The sequence below is a fragment of the Taurulus bubalis genome, assembly GCF_910589615.1.
Source record: "Taurulus bubalis genome assembly, chromosome: 10".
NCBI classification, from domain to species: Eukaryota; Metazoa; Chordata; class Actinopteri; order Perciformes; family Cottidae; genus Taurulus; species Taurulus bubalis.
Genome location: NC_136598.1, coordinates 25530468 through 25549102, shown reverse-complemented (window position 1 = coordinate 25549102; position 18635 = coordinate 25530468). Strand labels below are relative to the sequence as shown.

The window sequence follows — 18635 nt, the reverse complement described above, 5'->3', positions numbered from 1 at the left end:
TATTTATCGTATATGCAAGTTCCTTAAAAGGTGAATTTAAGAAGATGTGTAAAAATCGAGAAAATGCCCAAAGACCTCAAAGAAACCTATTAAGAATAAAAGGATATGAACCAAAGTGATGAAACTAGACGCTATTGTTGTCTCACAGTCTGTAAACACATTTGAATCTGTTGGTACGAACATTATGTTTCACAAAAAAAAAAATATATATAAATATATATATATATATATATATAACGACAACCTGTAAACACTTTGTCACAATGTTATGCCAAGTAAATGTGTTTTAAAACATCTGATTTTATGATAGTGTTTAATGATTAATTAGAAAAATTAAGAGACTTTTATAAATAGCTTCATAGCTATCATAAATAGCTTCATAAAAGTGGTTTATTTTGAATGTTAGGACTTCATTTTTAAACGTGAACTGTCTGATTTATTTTAGGGTTTTAACGATAAAGTGAAATGTGAATCACTACCACGCCAGATCCAGGGCAAAAGTTTGAAACTGAAAGGGGAAAAAAATTAAAAACTGTAAAAAAAAAAAAAAAGAGAGTGAAAGTTGAAAATATAAAATCTGTTACTGAAAACTGTAAAAAAATAAAAACAACAACATATGAATCACAATTATATTTAACCCCCAAAAACCTTTCATGCACTTTTTTTTATTTTCAATACATTATTGCGTTTTTCAAAGTTCAAGACAAAAAGTTGAATTTTCAGGTTCAAATCTTTTTCCCAAATAAACCAAACTATTTTCATGGACTGAGCTCCATACCATTAGCTCTCTGATGTGGCGACAGCCAGGCTTTTCCCATCATGCAGTGGGCCATGCAGTCGGTGGAGAGCTACTGCGCCGCCTTGCTCTCGTGAGATTATCTTTGACCACTTGTGCGTGATGTCAGAGCAAGTCGGAAACAAATCTAACCGGCATGCAAATTAATCATGATTTGCAGTATTAAAACACGTTTATAAAGCACATGTTAACCATTAGTGCAAGTCCTTAATTGCTTTGTAATATATATATTACTGAATTTAGTCGAGGGCCGGACTGGTTCAATGTTTATTGCAAAACTTATTGAAATGAACTTATTGCACATATTGAACCTGGAACTAACAAATCTTAAGTTATTGCCTATAAAAAAAACATTAAACATTAAATAAATTCATTTCTTGTGGCTCTATCTGCAACTTTTCCAGAGTATTTCTAATGAAGACATTTTTCCACAGGCCAACAACAGCCAAACAATCATTTCCTCCAAAGAAAAACCAAACATGCCATGTGGTACAAGAAAAAAAGTGCTGAAAGGAAACATACATTAAAGCTCAGTTTGCTGCTCTGTTATACACACTAGTCTAAGCCAGATACTTGGCATCTCATCTTGGATGCAAGTTCATCAGCTGTCACTGTTGGACTTCCTGCTCTTCATCTTCTTCATTATTCTTACTATTTTGTGCCATTTCAGCCATGGTTACTTCTGTCAACAACAAAAAAAGAATTCTCCATGATTTTTATATTTTATCTGAAAGAAGGCTTGTTAAACTCTAAGGAAATATATTGGTCAAGCTCAGGATATGATGGTCTAAAAATGTTGACCAATTCTTTACATGTGAGCAAGACCAAATGTCCACCCTGTTACAGGACATTCACATCTTTATTCATGTGGTTTCAATACACTGGTATTGAAATAATTACATTTTCTAAGAGTAAACATGACCCTACAATATATTTTAAACAGTATTTACAAACAAGCACTTATTTGAAAAAGTGATTCTGTAATTCGGTAATTTACCCACATTTCTTTTAGAATTTAGGGGAATTTCACCCCATTTTTAGGTTATTTCATTTTGCCAATTTATAACCTGTAAGTAACCACAACGATATGCTTATTATTCATTGATTTCATTTAATTATCATTAAAAAACTCAGATAACAGGGCTGACTGGATGGATGTAACAGGGTGGAAATTATATCAGTGAACAATACATTTCATTAATGATGGCAATTCGTTCACATTTCACTTACTAATTATATATAATTATAACTTCCATTAACAGCCATTAATCATGAACACACAGATTTAGCGTCAACATAAAAAAAGGCTACTGCAGCTTTTCCACAGTCATTGGGACAAATATGGAAGTACAACATTGAACTGAAATAATTTTGGTGGAAACATTGGCTGAACTTTCCAGCTCTTTGAGAGCCACAATGAAAACAATTAGAACAGATTACTTGAACAGCTGTTACAAGAGTAGTGAATCAAAGAGAGAAAGTTCAGTCAACAAAAGGTAAAACATTCACGTCCTAAAAGAAAGGACAGAATCCCTAAATCTCAAAGAGATGAGATCAGTAGAGGATGATGTTGAAGAAGAAAGAAGGATGAAAATAATTAACCAAGATTATTTTCTCAGGAAGTAATGAGTTTAACCTGGAGAGAAAATTTTGCTGAAGAGAAAGAAAGTTAAATATTTCCCTTAGTTTCATCACCTATGATAATTCAGTTCAAACCATAATGCTGCATAGGGGACATGAAATAATTTGACAATTTAAAACTATTATAATTCATGTATACATGGCAATACATAACACATGAAACAATATCAGAAAAACACACACCAAATAATTTAAATTGATGTGTAGCTTCATTTTAGCTGAATACACTTCAGCCTGAAGTGTTTAACAGTGTTTATTTCTGATTTTTGGAAATAACCGAGACAAGAGAATCTTGTTGAGCAAACTCCACGACTAATTTGTTTCTCTAGTGTGGACAATTAAATGTTGTTTCATATATTGCTTCCGTCTAAATGATTTACCACAAACTGAGCAACTAAATGGTTTCTCTCCTGTGTGGATAGTCATGTGAGTGTTCAATATTGTCTTTCGTGTAAATGATTTACCACAAACTGAGCAAGTAAATGGTTTCTCTCCTGTGTGGACAATCATGTGAGCGTTCAGGTGTCCTTTTCCTGAAAATGTTTTACTACACACGGAACAACTAAATGGTTTCTCTCCTGTGTGGCTAGTCATGTGATAGTTCAGGTGTCCTTTTCCTGAAAATGTTTTACGACACACGGAACAACTAAATGGTTTCTCTCCTGTGTGGATAGTCATGTGAGTGTTCAGGTTTCCCTTATGTGAAAATGTTTTACCACAAACTGAACAACTAAATGGTTTCTCTCCGGTGTGGCGGGTTAAGTGACGTTTAAGAGTTTGCCTGTGTGCAAATTCTTTACCACAAACTGAACAACTAAATAGTTTCTCTCCTGTGTGGCCAATCATGTGATAGTTCAGGCTTTCCTTTCGTGAAAATGATTTACCACAAAGTGAGCAACTAAATGGTGTCTCCGCTTTGTGGACAATCATGTGAGCGTTCAGTTGTCCTTTTACTGAAAATGTTTTACTACACAAAGAACAACTAAATGGTTTCTCTCCTGTGTGGATAGTCATGTGATTGTTCAGGTTTCCCTTTTGTGTACATGTTTTACCACAAACTGAACAAGTAAATGGTTTCTCTCCTGTGTGGATCGTCATGTGAGTGTTCAGGTGCCCCTTATGTCGAAATGTTTTGCTACACACGGAACAACTAAATGCGTTCTCGCCTGTGTGGCCAATCATGTGACTTTTTAGAACATTATGGAATCCAAATCTTTTGTCACAAACTGAGCATTTAAATGGTTTCACTCCTGTTTTGGATTTAGTGTGTCTCTTCAGATGTCTCGTGTGGTCAAACCCTCTAGCACATTCAGGCAAGCCGACTGATGCATTTCCAGTACTACAGTTCACATCACTTACAGGCACTTCATTGTTTTGCAGAGGGTTGAAATCTGACTGAGGTTCCTGAGTCTCCACCCAATCTCTACTGTCATCAGTCTCAGGTTCAGACGAGTACACAGTCTCTGGTGCTGGATGTCTTTCTGGATCAGACTTCCTGTCTGGTTCTGTTCCTCCACAATCCGCTCCATCAGCTTCTGTTTCCATCTGATCAGCCTCCTCCAGCCCTTGAAGCTGCTCTCCCCCCTGACTGATCCAGAGTTCCTCCTGTTCCTCTTTAATGTGTGGGGGCTCTGGGTCCTCTTGGTCCTCTTTAATGTGCAGGGGCTGTCGGTCCTCTTGTTCCTCTTTAATGTGTGGGGGTTCTGGTTCGTCCTGGTCCACACTGGAGCTCCAGTCCAGCTGCTCAGAGGGAACCTCTTCTTTAACCACCAACAGCTGATGAACGTCTGTTGAGAATAGCAAAATACAGTCATACGTCTTATGAATCTCATATTAAACTCTCTATTATTCAAGAGGTCTATCACTGAAAAAGCAGTGAATTAGTTGTAAATGAGAGAATCATGACCCCTAAATGAAGATGCTGCTGCTGTCAGTAATTGTTCTTTTATTTTAAAAGAAAGCAACATAATAAAGCCTTAGACTGTAGAAGAGGATGAACCAGTCATCCCACCAGGGACGTTCTAGTGAAGCAAACGCACCCTGAAGCTGGAGCGCAGAAGATCTGTGCAAGCAAAACTAAATCGGAGTAAATTTTTACAGTTTGAGTACAAGTCCAAGCACAAGCCGGGACTATTGGAGCGTAGATAGGGTTTAGAGCAGGGGTGTCAAACATCCGGCCCGCCAGGGATTCCAGCTTGGCCCGCCAGATGTTACATTTTTTATTTTTTAAAGTGACAGGCTTTTGCCAACATTAGCCTAACAAGGAATACTGTGACGGACAGGATTTCCGATCTTTTAGCAGATTTTGATAGCCGAAAGAAGCATAAAGTAAAGTCTTTTTTAGCATTTTCAGTTGCAATCGATGTGAGCACGGACATTAGTTTAGTTTAGTTTATTTACTAGACCCCATCAGCTGACGCCTTAGTGGCCGCTAATCTTCCTGGGGTCCACAGAAAGGACAAAATACATACAAAAACATGCAAAACATAACGCGAAACAAACAGTTTAAAATAATACAAACAGAATAAAAATAAAAATAGTACAGTCAGATACCTAGTGCAATTCAACCATAACTTATACAAGAAAATCAGATGACTAAAAAGCAAAGGAAAACGTTAAGTGATTGATGTCGTGAGGTGCGCCTTTAATTGTTTTTTGAATGACAGATTATTACCAGTGTGAGTTATATGAGGAGGTAGCGAATTCCAAGCATTAATTGCACGAAAAATAACTGTTTGTCTACCAAAGATTACCAAAGATGTTGCTCAAGTGGCCATATTCATTTGTGGTGTTAATGAGACTTTGGCAGTCACAGAGGAGTTCCTTGACTTGATACCCATGACATACACCACTACAGCGAATTACATTTTCAACGCTCTCGTTGAAGCGCTGGACCGGGTCGGAGTGGACTGGGTCGGAGTGGACCGGGTCGGAGTGGACTGGACCTGTGCTGTCAGTGAGGCTACAGATGGTGAACCATCAATGATCGGGAGAAAAACAGGCGTTGTGACGAAATTCAGGGAGAAAGTAAAAGCTGCAAATGGGGGATAACGTTTTTGGACATTTCACCGTGAGGCATTTTGATGCAAGTCATTGAGATATAGTACAGTAAAAAGTACAATATGTACCAGTGAGATGTGGTACAGTCAAATTACAATACTTACCTCTGAGATTTACTACAGTAAAAGTATAGTATGTACCTCAAAGATGTAGTCCAGTAAATAGTACAATATGTAACTCTGAGGTGTAGTACAGTAAAAAGTACAGTATGTACCTCTGAGAGGTAGTACAGTATAAAGTACAATTTGTACCTCTAAGATGTACAGTAAAAAGTATAATATATACCTCTGAGATGTAGTAAAGTAAAATTACAATATGTAACTCTGATATGTAGTACATTAAAAAGTACAATATGTAACTCTGATATGTAGTACAGTAAAAAGTACAATATGTACCTCTGAGAGGTAGTACAGTAAAAAGTAAAATATGTACATCTGAGATGTAGTACAGTAAAGTACAATATGTAACCCTGATGTATAGTACTGTAAAAGTACAACACTTACCTCTGAGATGTAGTACAGTAAAGTGTACACTATGAAACTCTGAGATATACAGTACAAATTACAATATGTATCTCTGTTTAGTACAGTAAAAGTACAATGTGTACCTCTGAGATGTAGTTCAGTAAAAGTTGAATATGTACCTCGAAAATGAAGTACATTAGAAAGTACAATATGTACCCTTGAGGTGTAGTACAATAAAAAGTACAATATGTACCTCAGATGTATCGTAGTAAAAAGTATGAATGTTTAAATACTGCAGTACAGTACCTGTAACTCTACCTCAGTACATGATGTGAATACTTCAGTACAGTACATGTAACTCTACCTCAGTACATGATGTGAATACCTCAGTACATGATGTGAATACTTCAGTACAGTACATGTAACTCTACCTCAGTACATGATGTGAATACCTCAGTACATGATGTGAATACTTCAGTACAGTACCTGTAACTCTACCTCAGTATATGATGTGAATACCTCAGTACATGATGTGAATACTTCAGTACAGTACCTGTAACTGTACCTCAGTACACGATGTGAATACCTCAGTACAGTACCTGTAACTCTACCTCAGTACATGATGTGAATACTTCAGTACAGTACCTGTAACTCTACCTCAGTACACAATGTGAATACCTCAGTACAGTACCTGTAACTACCTCAGTACATGATGTGAATACCTCAGTACAGTACCTGTAACTCTACCTCAGTACATGACGTGAATACTTCAGTACATGATGTGAATACCTCAGTACAGTACCTGTAACTACCTCAGTACATGATGTGAAGACCTCAGTACAGTACCTGTAACTACCTCAGTACATTATGTGAATACTTCAGTACAGTACCTGTAACTCTACCTCAGTACATGATGTGAATACCTCAGTACAGTACCTGTAACTACCTCAGTACATGATGTGAATACTTCAGTACAGTACCTGTAACTCTACCTCAGTACATGATGTGAATACCTCAGTACAGTACCTGTAACTACCTCAGTACATGATGTGAATACTTCAGTACAGTACCTGTAACTACCTCAGTACATGATGTGAATACCTCAGTACAGTACCTGTAACTACCTCAGTACATGATGTGAATACTGCAGTACAGTACCTGTAACTCTACCTCAGTACATGATGTGAATACTTCAGTACAGTACCTGTAACTCTACCTCAGTACATGATGTGAATACTTCAGTACAGTACCTGTAACTCTACCTCAGTACATGATGTGAATACTTCAGTACAGTACCTGTAACTCTACCTCAGTACATGATGTGAATACTTCAGTACAGTACCTGTAACTCTACCTCAGTACATGATGTGAATACTTCAGTAGAGTACCTGTAACTCTACCTCAGTACATGATGTGAATACTTCCTCCAGAACTGCTTCCATCAGTTTAAAGTGATGAAGAAACAAACAGAACCAACCTGCTCTTTGTATCCGGACTTCCGGGTTGAAAACAGCGTCCAGTAGTCTCCGTTGCCGCTCGTGCTCCTCTATTGATCTAGAAAGTTCCTCCTCGTACTCTGCTATCGCTCTTTCAAACTGGACTTTAGACATTTTCACACAACGACAGAAACGTTTTCTCCACACAAACTCCGTCACAAACCCCGTTTCCTCTCCATTAAACTGGGACGAGCTGGGTCGCTGATTTCCGTCCCGGTCGGTCTGTTTATAGCATGCTAAGCTAACTTCAGTATCTCTGTAGGCTACCGGGAGATGAGTCAGAGGAACAACATCCGGGAACAAAGGTGAACATCTAGAAGTCCATTCAGAAGGTTTATCCAGACATACAGAGACTCTGCTGGATCAGGACTGAAGGAGCTACCTGACGCTTTATCAACACAACAACGAGACGCTGCTGTTGCTACTGACGGTAGCCGCCATGTTGCTAATGGAGGAGCATCCGGGTCAGCTTGCGGGGTCACTTTCAAAATAAAAGCCCGTTGAAGCTTCAATGTGAATTTCATGGTAGACTTGGTGGGTCACCTTCAAAGTAAAATCCCTTAAATTCATAAACATAGTATGTAATTATTCCAATCTTAAGTTACCTTCCATCTTTTCCAAATGTAACAGTGGTGGAAAGGACATGGAAAGAGACGGCTCAAGAGATTGTTTCTAACATTTATTTGTTTCTGTAGTCAACAAATTGCCTTCTAACCCTAACCACTTTTCCTTAACCAAACAAACAAAAACACAACAAAACATTGATTCAAAAGGTCAAAAACATGACTCAGACTGAAGAGCTAGTCCAGTTTAACTTTGTATCAAAGCTTCTGTAGCTGAAGTTAAATAAAATAACGAGGGCTGCGGCTGCAGAACAACACAAGAGAGAGAATATAAAATACAGCATTTTGATCACTTTACAGCATTTGATCACTTTACATAATTTTTCAGCAACAGCAATGTAACGTTCGTAGTTTCCTAGCGGGTTTAACAGATTATTGAAATAAAGTAAATACAGATAATAAAGTGCAAATGGATACCAAAAACATTGAGACAACATAATATTACAACTTGTATCAAATATTCAGGCAGACATTTAAGTGTTTAAACAGTTTTATAATTCAATCTGGCAGATATTTAAATGTTTAAATATGTTTAAAGATAAAGTTAACCTGCAGTTGGAGCTGTGAGTCTTCAGGTACGACACCAAACCGTTCCACTTTTAACTGTGATATTTGTAAATGTGTTAAATCACCATGATTGCTACTAATTGCTGTTATCATGACATAGACAGCATGAAACTTGTGTTTGTGAAACAACAAAATTCTTCTTTTTAAAGCAAGACACATATAAAACATGCTAATTTATGATAGGGGAAGATATTCAACAGACATTTATAGATTTTAATAATAACATTCTCTTTTGTTGATATATATCAGGATATTGCAATTATATTTATATATTTTATTTTGCAGCTTAGCATTTTCTTTGAGTTGTTGTTTTGTAGTTTGAACAGCAGGTGGCGCTGCTTCATCATCACTGAGTTCCTCTTGTTCCCAGTCAGCTGTCTGGACTCTAAATGTCACGTGATTCATGGCATCATGATGAACTACAGCTATTTGTGCTGCACTATCAAATGCAACTAAAATATTTTCTAAATATTTTTTTAAGTAATTTAACAATATGTTTAATTTTATTGAAATATATATATATATATACATAATTAACATTATATATATGTATATCTATTTAAATACAATAAAACATATTGTTAAATTACTTTAAAAATATTTTTAAAATCTTTAGCTCCTCAGCAGCCAAAAATTCACATTTATTTTTGGTCTATGTTTTGTTTTGTTTTCTGCTCATGCATGTCTTTGCATTTTGTTTAAAAAAACAAAAAATAATTCCAATTGCTTGTTAAATAACCAACAATCAAACAATATTTATTTTGAAAACAACGACCTCAGTCATCCGTCTCTCTTTCTCTTGTTTGAGTCTCATGAGAGACGAGTGAAAGTGGGAGAGAAAAGAAAGAAAGCGACGCTAAAAGACTGGGACATGGCTCGACAGATATATTGGTTTGCAAAGTCTAACACTGATATTTGATATCTGTCCTTTATAAAAAAAACAAAAAAACAAAGACAGCCTCTGTTATCCATCTTTGATATGAATCCGGTTTTGACTTCTCCTCGGTGTCATAATTTAATGAAAACTGAGAATCACCATCATCTGACGGTCTAGGTTTTAGACTAAAATAATAAAGCAATGTACAGATATACTGTGCACACCTTTCACTTATTGCCCAGAATAATTGTGTCTATGGTGTTGCATTGCAGAGAAGGCTTAACTGGCCCTGGCGGCCCACCACTGGAATGATCTCTCTCGCTTCTGTGACTTCCCTGTTTCCTCGAACAGCTAAAAATACACCGTTGAGGACTCGTCGGCCAGGTCAGGTGACCTGTCCAAGGCCAATCAGGAGCTCCGGCAATGGCCGTCTGAGCGGCAGACGCCTCGTATCACAGAGCAGAGGAGGCGGCAGGAGAATAAAGTTGAGGTAACCGGCACACAATAATAATAATAATATATTTACCAGTCTCAGTCTAGTCCTGGACCTCTATAGACCTTGAACAGACCTAGATCCAGCAGAGACCAGTGGACAGACCCTGGTTCTCGGAGACACTACCACTTTAGTCCACAGGGGGCGGCAGAAACACCACAACATGAAAGTTCCTCATAGTAACTTAAGAGTGAGAACAAACAGTGAAAGCTTTGTTTTAATTGCAACACATTTGAAAACGCATTTCCTGAAACAGTGTGCACTTTAAGCAGCCCATGCTGCTCCCAGTCCACATTTCATCTGGCAGACTGATTGTAACTGGTTTAACTGGTAATCTCGTCTTTTTGTTTTGTTTTTAATGAACCACCCCTCCGGTTTGCACAGCTTGTTCACGTTGCATCGCAAAGGTGTTGTTTGTTGATTCCCGCTGTTTTTTGTGTGCAGGTGTCGCCCAAACAGGAGGCAGAGTTGGAGCGGTGGACCTCGACCATCCAGCGCTGGGAGGCCAAGCTGACAGCGCTGGCTCTGCGAGGACACAGCTGACAACACAGTCGCACCGATAATAAGCAACGCGTGACAGTGATCCTTTGTGTTTATTCAAACATTAAACGATGACCAACGGAGACGGAGAAACAGCAGCCACGTGTGAGATAGCAGCTGTAGAGTCAGACGTGTGTGTGTGTGTGTGTGTGTGTGTGTGTGTGTGTGTGTGTGTGTGTGACGTCCTCCATTTATATCGATCCAGATTTAATAATGTCCAGGAGGGAAACATGCACTCTCATCAAAACAAACTGTATCACCATAACATCTGATATACTTCTCCACTGTACAAAGATACTTTTTTGTTCCAACAAATTGTTCATACAAAAGTACTTTTTTTCTTCTTCTTTTAAATAACACTGCGTACAAATGTATGATGCTCCATCTACCAGAGTTGTACTTTCTTATGTACAGAGTGTTGGCTTGTTATTTGGTGAGCTAACTTGTATAATGTGACCAATTCATGAGCAGAGGTTTGTCCGTTTTCAGTAGAAATTGTTCTTAAATCAGATCTTCCAGAATTCCTCTTTTTAACCATCCAATGTTCGATCAATACATCTCCTTTGTGATTGTACTGCAGGCTGACGAGTTGAATGTAGATCCTCCTCCGCTTGGCGCTTAACGTTGCTACAAATCCTGAGAAAAAAAAACATTCACCGTCTTTTTTTTTTCTTCTTCTTCTTCTTCTTCTTCATCTTGTTTTTTTAAGAAAAGTCGGACAAATCTTTAAAAACCATACAAACACTCACAGCAACAAGAGAGACCAAATTGCAGGCAAAACGATGCGACCGCTGCCCTCTGCGGCCACAAGAGGGCAGCATCGCGAGACAAATCAAAAACTGAAAGGACGCCAGCGTTTTGGCACATGATGCTACCGATCTCCTCTGAAATCACTGGGCTGCTGCCGATCTGTAAGTGTCTGATATACTAAAGGACTTTCTAGAGAAACAACTGGGGAAACATGTTGTTTAATAAAAAACAACCAAAATAAACAAAAACAAATAGCTTATGAGTTCTATGCTACATTCTATGATATATCTGCTAAAATAGAAAAATAGATGATTTGAAAGTAAATTTAAACATAGAAAAATATATATATAATCAAATTATGTATATGCACATGGTCAGTGGTCATGTGACCCGTGCTTTAGAGTGGTACAGACAAACGGTTGTATAGACGTCCTAATTGAAAACAAGTGTACTGGTGATGTTGTGGGCGAGAAGAGGCTGTCGGCTCTGATGAAGATGACATGGCTGTGACGAAGTTCATCCAGAGTTCAACGGACGGGGGAGGGGAGGGGGAGCGGGGGGGGCGTCACCACACGGAGCATTTGTCCGCGGGGTTCATCGGCGAGCTCTTCGGACAGTGGAAGACACGGGCGAACTCATCAAACTGGGACACGCTGCCAATCACCCTGCAGGGGGAGGAGACACAGGGACGTCCAGTCAGCATGCATAAAAGGTAGTCGGATATTTCTGATGTTCAACATTGAACAAACTTCAGAGAAATATCAGGTATAGTTCAATCAGCATCAGAAAAGTAAATTGCTTACATAAAAACCCAAAGGTATAGCAATCGCAGAAATGTGAATGTACAGACTTTACTCATCACCGTATCTTTTTATTCATATAATCAGTGGAGATATTTCTTAAAATGTAACAGAAATGTCCAAACGTAAAACAAACTGATGACTTTCCGTTTGTTTTCTTTGTTTTCTTTATGTGAGTGAGTGAACTGTACCTGTAGTGCTCCGGTGCATGTTTGTCCGTGAGGAGCTGCAGGTAGATGGACTGAGATCTTCTCTTCATACACCAGTTCTGGAAATACAACAACAACAGCAATAACGCAACAACAGTGACAAATGCAATACAATTGTTTGAAGAGCTGTCGTTAAGTCTACTAGTTACTTTTGAGACAGAATTAAACATGAATAATATATATGAATATATGTATCAGTTAGAAGAGATCCACCTCGAACAGATACAACAGTTGAATGCCACAGAGTTTATGCTATAAAGTTGAACGCTAAAACACAGCAAATTGCATTCAAAAGTGTGTCTAGATTCTTAAGCTATGAATTTCAATGAAACCGTTGCATTTCAATGACCGTGGAAATAGTTAGAGAGCAGCGGTGGTCCGGCGCTTGGAGCCACGGCGCTGTCGTCAACGCCGCGTCCAGCGGTTCACGTCTCCATTAGCTAATGCTGGGATGACACATAACTCCCACCTGCTCCCTGTGATCCGGCGCTCCGGCTGAGAGCGGCGGCTGAAATGATTCAACATGTAAATGTAATGAAAGACAACAGCGTGACGCCTCTGGGAGGCTTCTGTACCTGTGCAAAGGCAATGAAGACCAGCTGCTCGTGTGTGTATTTGAGTCCCGGCAGCGGTCTCTCAGGTCCATGTTCCCTCACCCACTTCTGATACGCCTGGACATTGAGAAGGAGGGAGTACATAAAGAAAGACAGGAGACACACATTATAGTAGGATTCTTAACAAAGGCAACATATTCCCTGGAGTGACAGGAAGTCCAGACGTTTGATTTAAACATGGACGGCGCATTTCTAATTTCTTTCTCCAATGTCTCTATTTTAGTTTTGACCAACTTACTACCAATCACGCTGATCTAGTGCACTGAAAAAACAATTGATTTTTTATAATAAAAGATCGGCTTCTGTGCATCGATACAATATCGCCACGCAAAATATCGCGATACTATGCTGCATCGATTTTTTCCCCCATTCCTAAGATCTAGGGACCGTTGGGGTTTCGGCAACAAAACCATCAATAGTCTTATTTCGAAAAAGCACACACACATAATTAGGTTCATGAAAACTGTCACCAATAGTTGGTGGTTTTCGGCAACAAAATTTGCAAAAAATATTACCAACAGTCGGGTTTCAGCAACAAAACCACCGACAGTTGAGTTTAGGCAACAAAACCACATAGTTAGGTTTTTCGAAAACTGTCACCAATAGTCGTTGGTTTCAGCAACAAAACTGGCAACAGTCTGGTATCGGCAACAACATCACTGACAGTTGAAGATAAAGACCCCAACGCGGTGTGTTCTGGTTGAAAGTCCTGTTTGTTGGAATATTTCACAAACCACCACGATACCGGGATGAATGGACCCGACTAACAATGATTCTGACCCTGATGTTACGTTTTGATAATTTATTTAGAAACATCCACTCCTAGCCTTTGCACTTTGGTTTCTGCTTGCAAAAACCAAACAAAAAACCTTTCTTACTTCAATATAAACCACCCACACGCTCAATGGGACTGAATTATGCAGAATCCCAGATCCTCTGCCGTCCATCAAACACACACACAATAAGGGATTTATCCGTTTTAGACAGCGTGCTGCTAGTGAAAGTGAAACTTGCAGCCGCAGTATTTGAACATTGATGGTTTCCGGTATTACTTACGAAGTACGACAGTTTGAGTCCTCCCATGTCGGCGATGTTCTCCCCCAGCGTCAGACGGCCGTTCACCTGGAGACACACAAAGGAAACTTCTGAGCCGCTGAAAGGTCTTTTAGTCTCCGCCCCTTTGCTTCTGTGGGATGTACTTCAATCCCGGATCTGGCGCGTGAATGGAAAATTATTTTTTTCCAGTGAATTTGCTTCTCATTGATCTTGTTTTGTGATTCATTGATTTAAAAAATAAAAGTTCTACATTTTTCTCAAAATGTAAGTAGCAAAAGCCGTGCTATTCAGGCCTTTGGTTCCTAGATGTGGTCATGCAAAGTCCCAAAACCATGGATCCTACATTTCCCATAATGCAACTCAGTGGGGTCTTTTGTTTAAAATCTCCCTGCCTCGGTAAATCCTCATATTTTTCCAACCTCCACTTATCCAGTTAGTAATGCAGGCTCTCCGTTATACACCATGAAGCACAATGTGAGATAACGCCGATGACGTCACTATGACATCATCGGGGTCATTTCCTCAGACTTGACGAGTCTCCTCCTGGCTGCAACTGAAGATATGGAGACCGTCCAAAGTAAAATCAATCTTTAAAAATTAAGGAAGATAAAGATTGTTGGAGGCCTCCTTTTAGAGGAACATGCACGTAATCAAGCGCATCTATTTGAAATCTGCACAAAAATATTGCAAAAGTTTTCCACAGATAACCATCGATGCAATCGGCAATAACATAATAAATCAAGCTGCGTCATATTAGAGATGGATACAGACTTGCTGACACGTGGTTTTAAACAAACCAAATATCAGTTCAAAAATATCAGCTGACTCATCTAATGATGGTGCATGTAAGAACAGTGTGTGTGTGTGTGTGTGTGTGTGTGCGCAGACCAACCCTCTGGTTGTAAACGGTGAAGTTGTCGTAGAGCTTGACGATGCATTCGGCCTTCTTCTGGAACTTTCTGTAGGAGTCCTCCGTCCACCACTGTTTGAGGTTGCCGTGGCTGTCGTACTGACCCCCTAGGGACATGAACCATTGCATCACTACGACGAAGGGCAAAAGGGCAAGGGGGGCGCAGTGTTAGCGTGGAGACGACACAGCCTGCAACTTTCCTTCACAGTCCAAAAAGCTGCCCAGCGCGTCATCTTTGAAGCTTTTTGTTGTTGTTGCAGGAGTCAAAACGGGTTCTGGATAACCTCGGCAACTTATCCAGCCAACTAAATTAGTAAAATTAACTGTTTGAGTGTGACTGGTAGGTTTGTGGACTACCAGCTTCTTTGGCAAAAGGTATTCCAGTATTATAAAAGGTGGCAGGCAGACACAATAAAAGTCTTCTGGTGTATCTGAAAGAGCAGAACTTTGGACTGGGAAGGAAAGTCAGAGATTGTGGCTCAAAATAGCCTTTAATAGGGCAGATCCTGCAAATTACATAAAATTATCAGGGGACCCTTGCCGTTTCTGTGAAATAAGATTAGATCAGTACTCGACATGGTGGAAGCATGGCCGTGTGAGCGTTGTCGGGATGGAATCATGGGTGAAGAGGTTGTACGTTCTTACCCCAGTCATCATATCCATGCGTTAGCTCATGGCCAATGATCGCCCCTATTCCTCCGTAGTTCAGAGACCTGGCGGCAGGAAGGAGAAATATGGACCGTTACACAAAAATACAACTTTATTGGCACCTACAGGGAAGGTGCTTTGTATTGGCGATAGCAAGACAATGACATTTTGGAAAGAAAAGTTGAATCCATAAGCAATAAAACCCACTCTTGATCAAGTGAATGCACTTTTGCAATTGCGGCGGTTCTGACTGGTATTATTAATCCCGCTACTCTTCTTGGCAAGACCCGCTATGTGCAGCATTCAAGCGCTAGGATTACCCATAATTACAGAGTATGACCACTTAGTTAGTTAGCTATTGTTTGCACACTTTAGATTTTGCTCTGCAACTGACATTATTGACTCAGTTTGCTGACTGTGTGACTCTTCTCTACTTGTAAAAACTAGAATATAGCATAACAGTGGCACAATTCCTCTGCAACTGTCACAGTGGCCAACGTTCAGCAACAGGTACGTAGTTTCGCTATATCCTGCTTGCTTTTCCATTCAATTTTATATGCATAGCCAAATATCACATATCACAAATTTGCCACGGAGGGCTTTACAATCCGTACAACTTGAAAGACATCCTCTGTTCTTGGAACCTCGCATCAGAAAAGGAAAACAACTCCCCCTAAAAGAAATTCCGTAACAGGGAAAAAGTGATAAGTTTGATCCCCCTCTCTTATCTGTCTGTTGAATATGAAGCTGGATCCAGTTGGGACACAGTTAGCTTATCGTAAAATTTTGGAAACATTGGGATAGCTCTAGACTGGCTCTTGTTTTTTGTATAAAGTAAACAAATGAAATACAACACATTAATTACTGTGCTTTAAAGTTGCTTTTAGGTGGATTTTGTTGCCTTTGGACAGAGCCAGGTGAGCATGTTTCCCCATCGTTTATGCAAAGGGCTAAGGGATGCTAAGCTAAGGGCAAAGCATCTCCTGACAGGAAAGCGGTATTGATGACTTGATTGACTTTGAGAGAAATCAAAGATTTGAAGTCCCAAACTTGTGCACATTATACACAGCTTTAGAGGTCATCATTTATCATGAAATTGGAGATATTTGCATTTGTTCTAAAGTAGAAATATCTAGTGTAACATTACTTGTGAGGCCTGTGCACGTCCACTCACTTTAGACCAAAGCGATGCGCCGTTGGACTTCAGTAGTCTCGTCACAGACGTCTCTCTGACTTTCTTCCCTCATTTCGTCCCGTTATCCTCATTGCTAATTCTGCTCAGCCGAGCCAGTTAAAATGCAACTTGCACTTGGGATCTAATTTCAGATCCATGTGGCTCAGATTGGTATTGAATAAAAAAAAAAGAAGCTTAATGCCACTTTTTTTTTCCCCTGGTCACACTGATTAGAAAACATCTGTTTTATATGTGAGGGGAAATCCGCATTGGGACCTTTGGGCTGCAGTGCGAGCATACATTTTAATTTCCGGCACGGGTCCCTCGATGCTTCCAAAAAGCAGCGGGGGTTGCTGCACCTCTCCTTGACCCTAGGCCAAAGCTGGAGAGCTGTCTTCACGCCACATGCAGATATAGATGAGGATGAAAGGGCAGACCCGGGGCTATTCACATGGCTACATCTGAAAATGACTTTCTGACAGCTAGTCGATACGCTGCCTCACACCGGGCCCGACTCCCCTGCTAAACTAACTGGCTGATTGAAGCTTCATTATACTCGTGGTGGTGGAGAGTTAGGTGTGTGTGTGTGTGTGTGTGTGTCTGAGTGAGAGAGTTTATGGGAGGTTAGGGCTACTGCAGTAATAACTTTAAGGGGGACGGGCACACACACACACACAGTCATGTCTTCATGACTTTTGAGGACATTACATTGACTTACATTCAATTCCTGGAGACTTACCTTAACCATAACCGCTACCAGACTAATCTGAACCATTACCCTAACCTTGTCTTAACCCTTGAACCAAATCTTCACCATAAAATGTAATGATTTACGTTATGGGGACGAGGATTTGGTCCCCATTTGTACCCCAAAAAACGCCGGTCCCCACAATGTACCTGTAATCAGATTTCTGTCCACACAAGAGCCGCACACGCACACTTTACTACATGATTCATTCATACTGATTAGCATGCATGGCAACAGGTAGTACAAGCAGTGGTGGTGATCACCTATAATGAAGACAGAAGTGTGAGCAAACGTTGGGTGTAAAATGGCTAATTGAAGAGCGTGTGTGTGAGTGAGTGTATGTGTGTGTATGTGTGTGTGGCTACGCTGGGGATTTGGTATGAATGCAGGGGCTGCAGCTATTTGGACTGTTGTATGTACTGGCTTGGAATAATACTCAATACTGGCAGCAGCAGGTTTGCTCCTCAGTGAGTAGCTTTGGTTAACAAAAGGGAATGTGGAAAAAAAGGTAGTTGTTCACCTGCTCATTCCTCAGAGCTGCAGTGCATTGGTTTCTAAAAAAAATGTAGATGGATTTTACACCTTCCAGGCTGCCGTTTGGTTTGAATTCATGCCAGTATTGTATGAAAATCCGCTTGCAGGGAGTTGAAACTTCCTTGTGACAGGTAATCCATCACTGAAAACAATTAGTTTTCTTTATTCTAAAGGTAAATTATTGTCTGTTAAAAAAGTAAACCCTGTGGAAACCCTTCCTTTTTGGGGTATTCAAAGCCCATGTTGTCAAATTCTCTGCTTCATTTATTTATTTTCATGTAATAACCATTAAACCTTTTTTTTAAACAGTAGCTATGTTGAATTATATAACTAGTCATTGGATTTTATTTTCAAACATGATGTGACGCATAGTACGGCTTTGATAGATGGTCAGGATACCATCGTAAATGATTAATTATAGTATATTATATACACAGTTTTATAATTCATGGAATAAAACATTCATGGCCCTTTGAAGCTTCAGAATCAGAGGAAGGTAAAAACACAGAGATTGTTTTTCAGATGGAGTTCGTATAAAACCTCGGTACCTTTTTGGTTCAGACTGAAATGTGTAAAGTACTCGAAGCTCGTATTGGACGTCTGGTCCGAAAACATTTAACACTTGAGAAATTTAG

General features: G+C 39.5%; 1 protein-coding gene across 1 annotated transcript in view; it reads right to left on the bottom strand.

Moving 5' to 3' along the window:
- Window positions 1-11734: 11734 nt before the first annotated feature.
- Window positions 11735-18635, bottom strand: part of ecel1 (endothelin converting enzyme-like 1) — a gene marked incomplete at its 5' end in the record, with an annotated part of 36960 nt that continues 30059 nt past the window's right edge. The window contains 6 exons of the mRNA XM_079224584.1: window positions 11735-11972; window positions 12299-12375; window positions 12892-12987; window positions 13987-14052; window positions 14879-15027; window positions 15542-15609. Of these exons, the coding sequence (XP_079080710.1) occupies window positions 11873-11972; window positions 12299-12375; window positions 12892-12987; window positions 13987-14052; window positions 14879-15027; window positions 15542-15609 (556 nt within the window). The 3' untranslated portion in view covers window positions 11735-11872. The remainder of the gene's footprint in view (window positions 11973-12298; window positions 12376-12891; window positions 12988-13986; window positions 14053-14878; window positions 15028-15541; window positions 15610-18635) is intronic.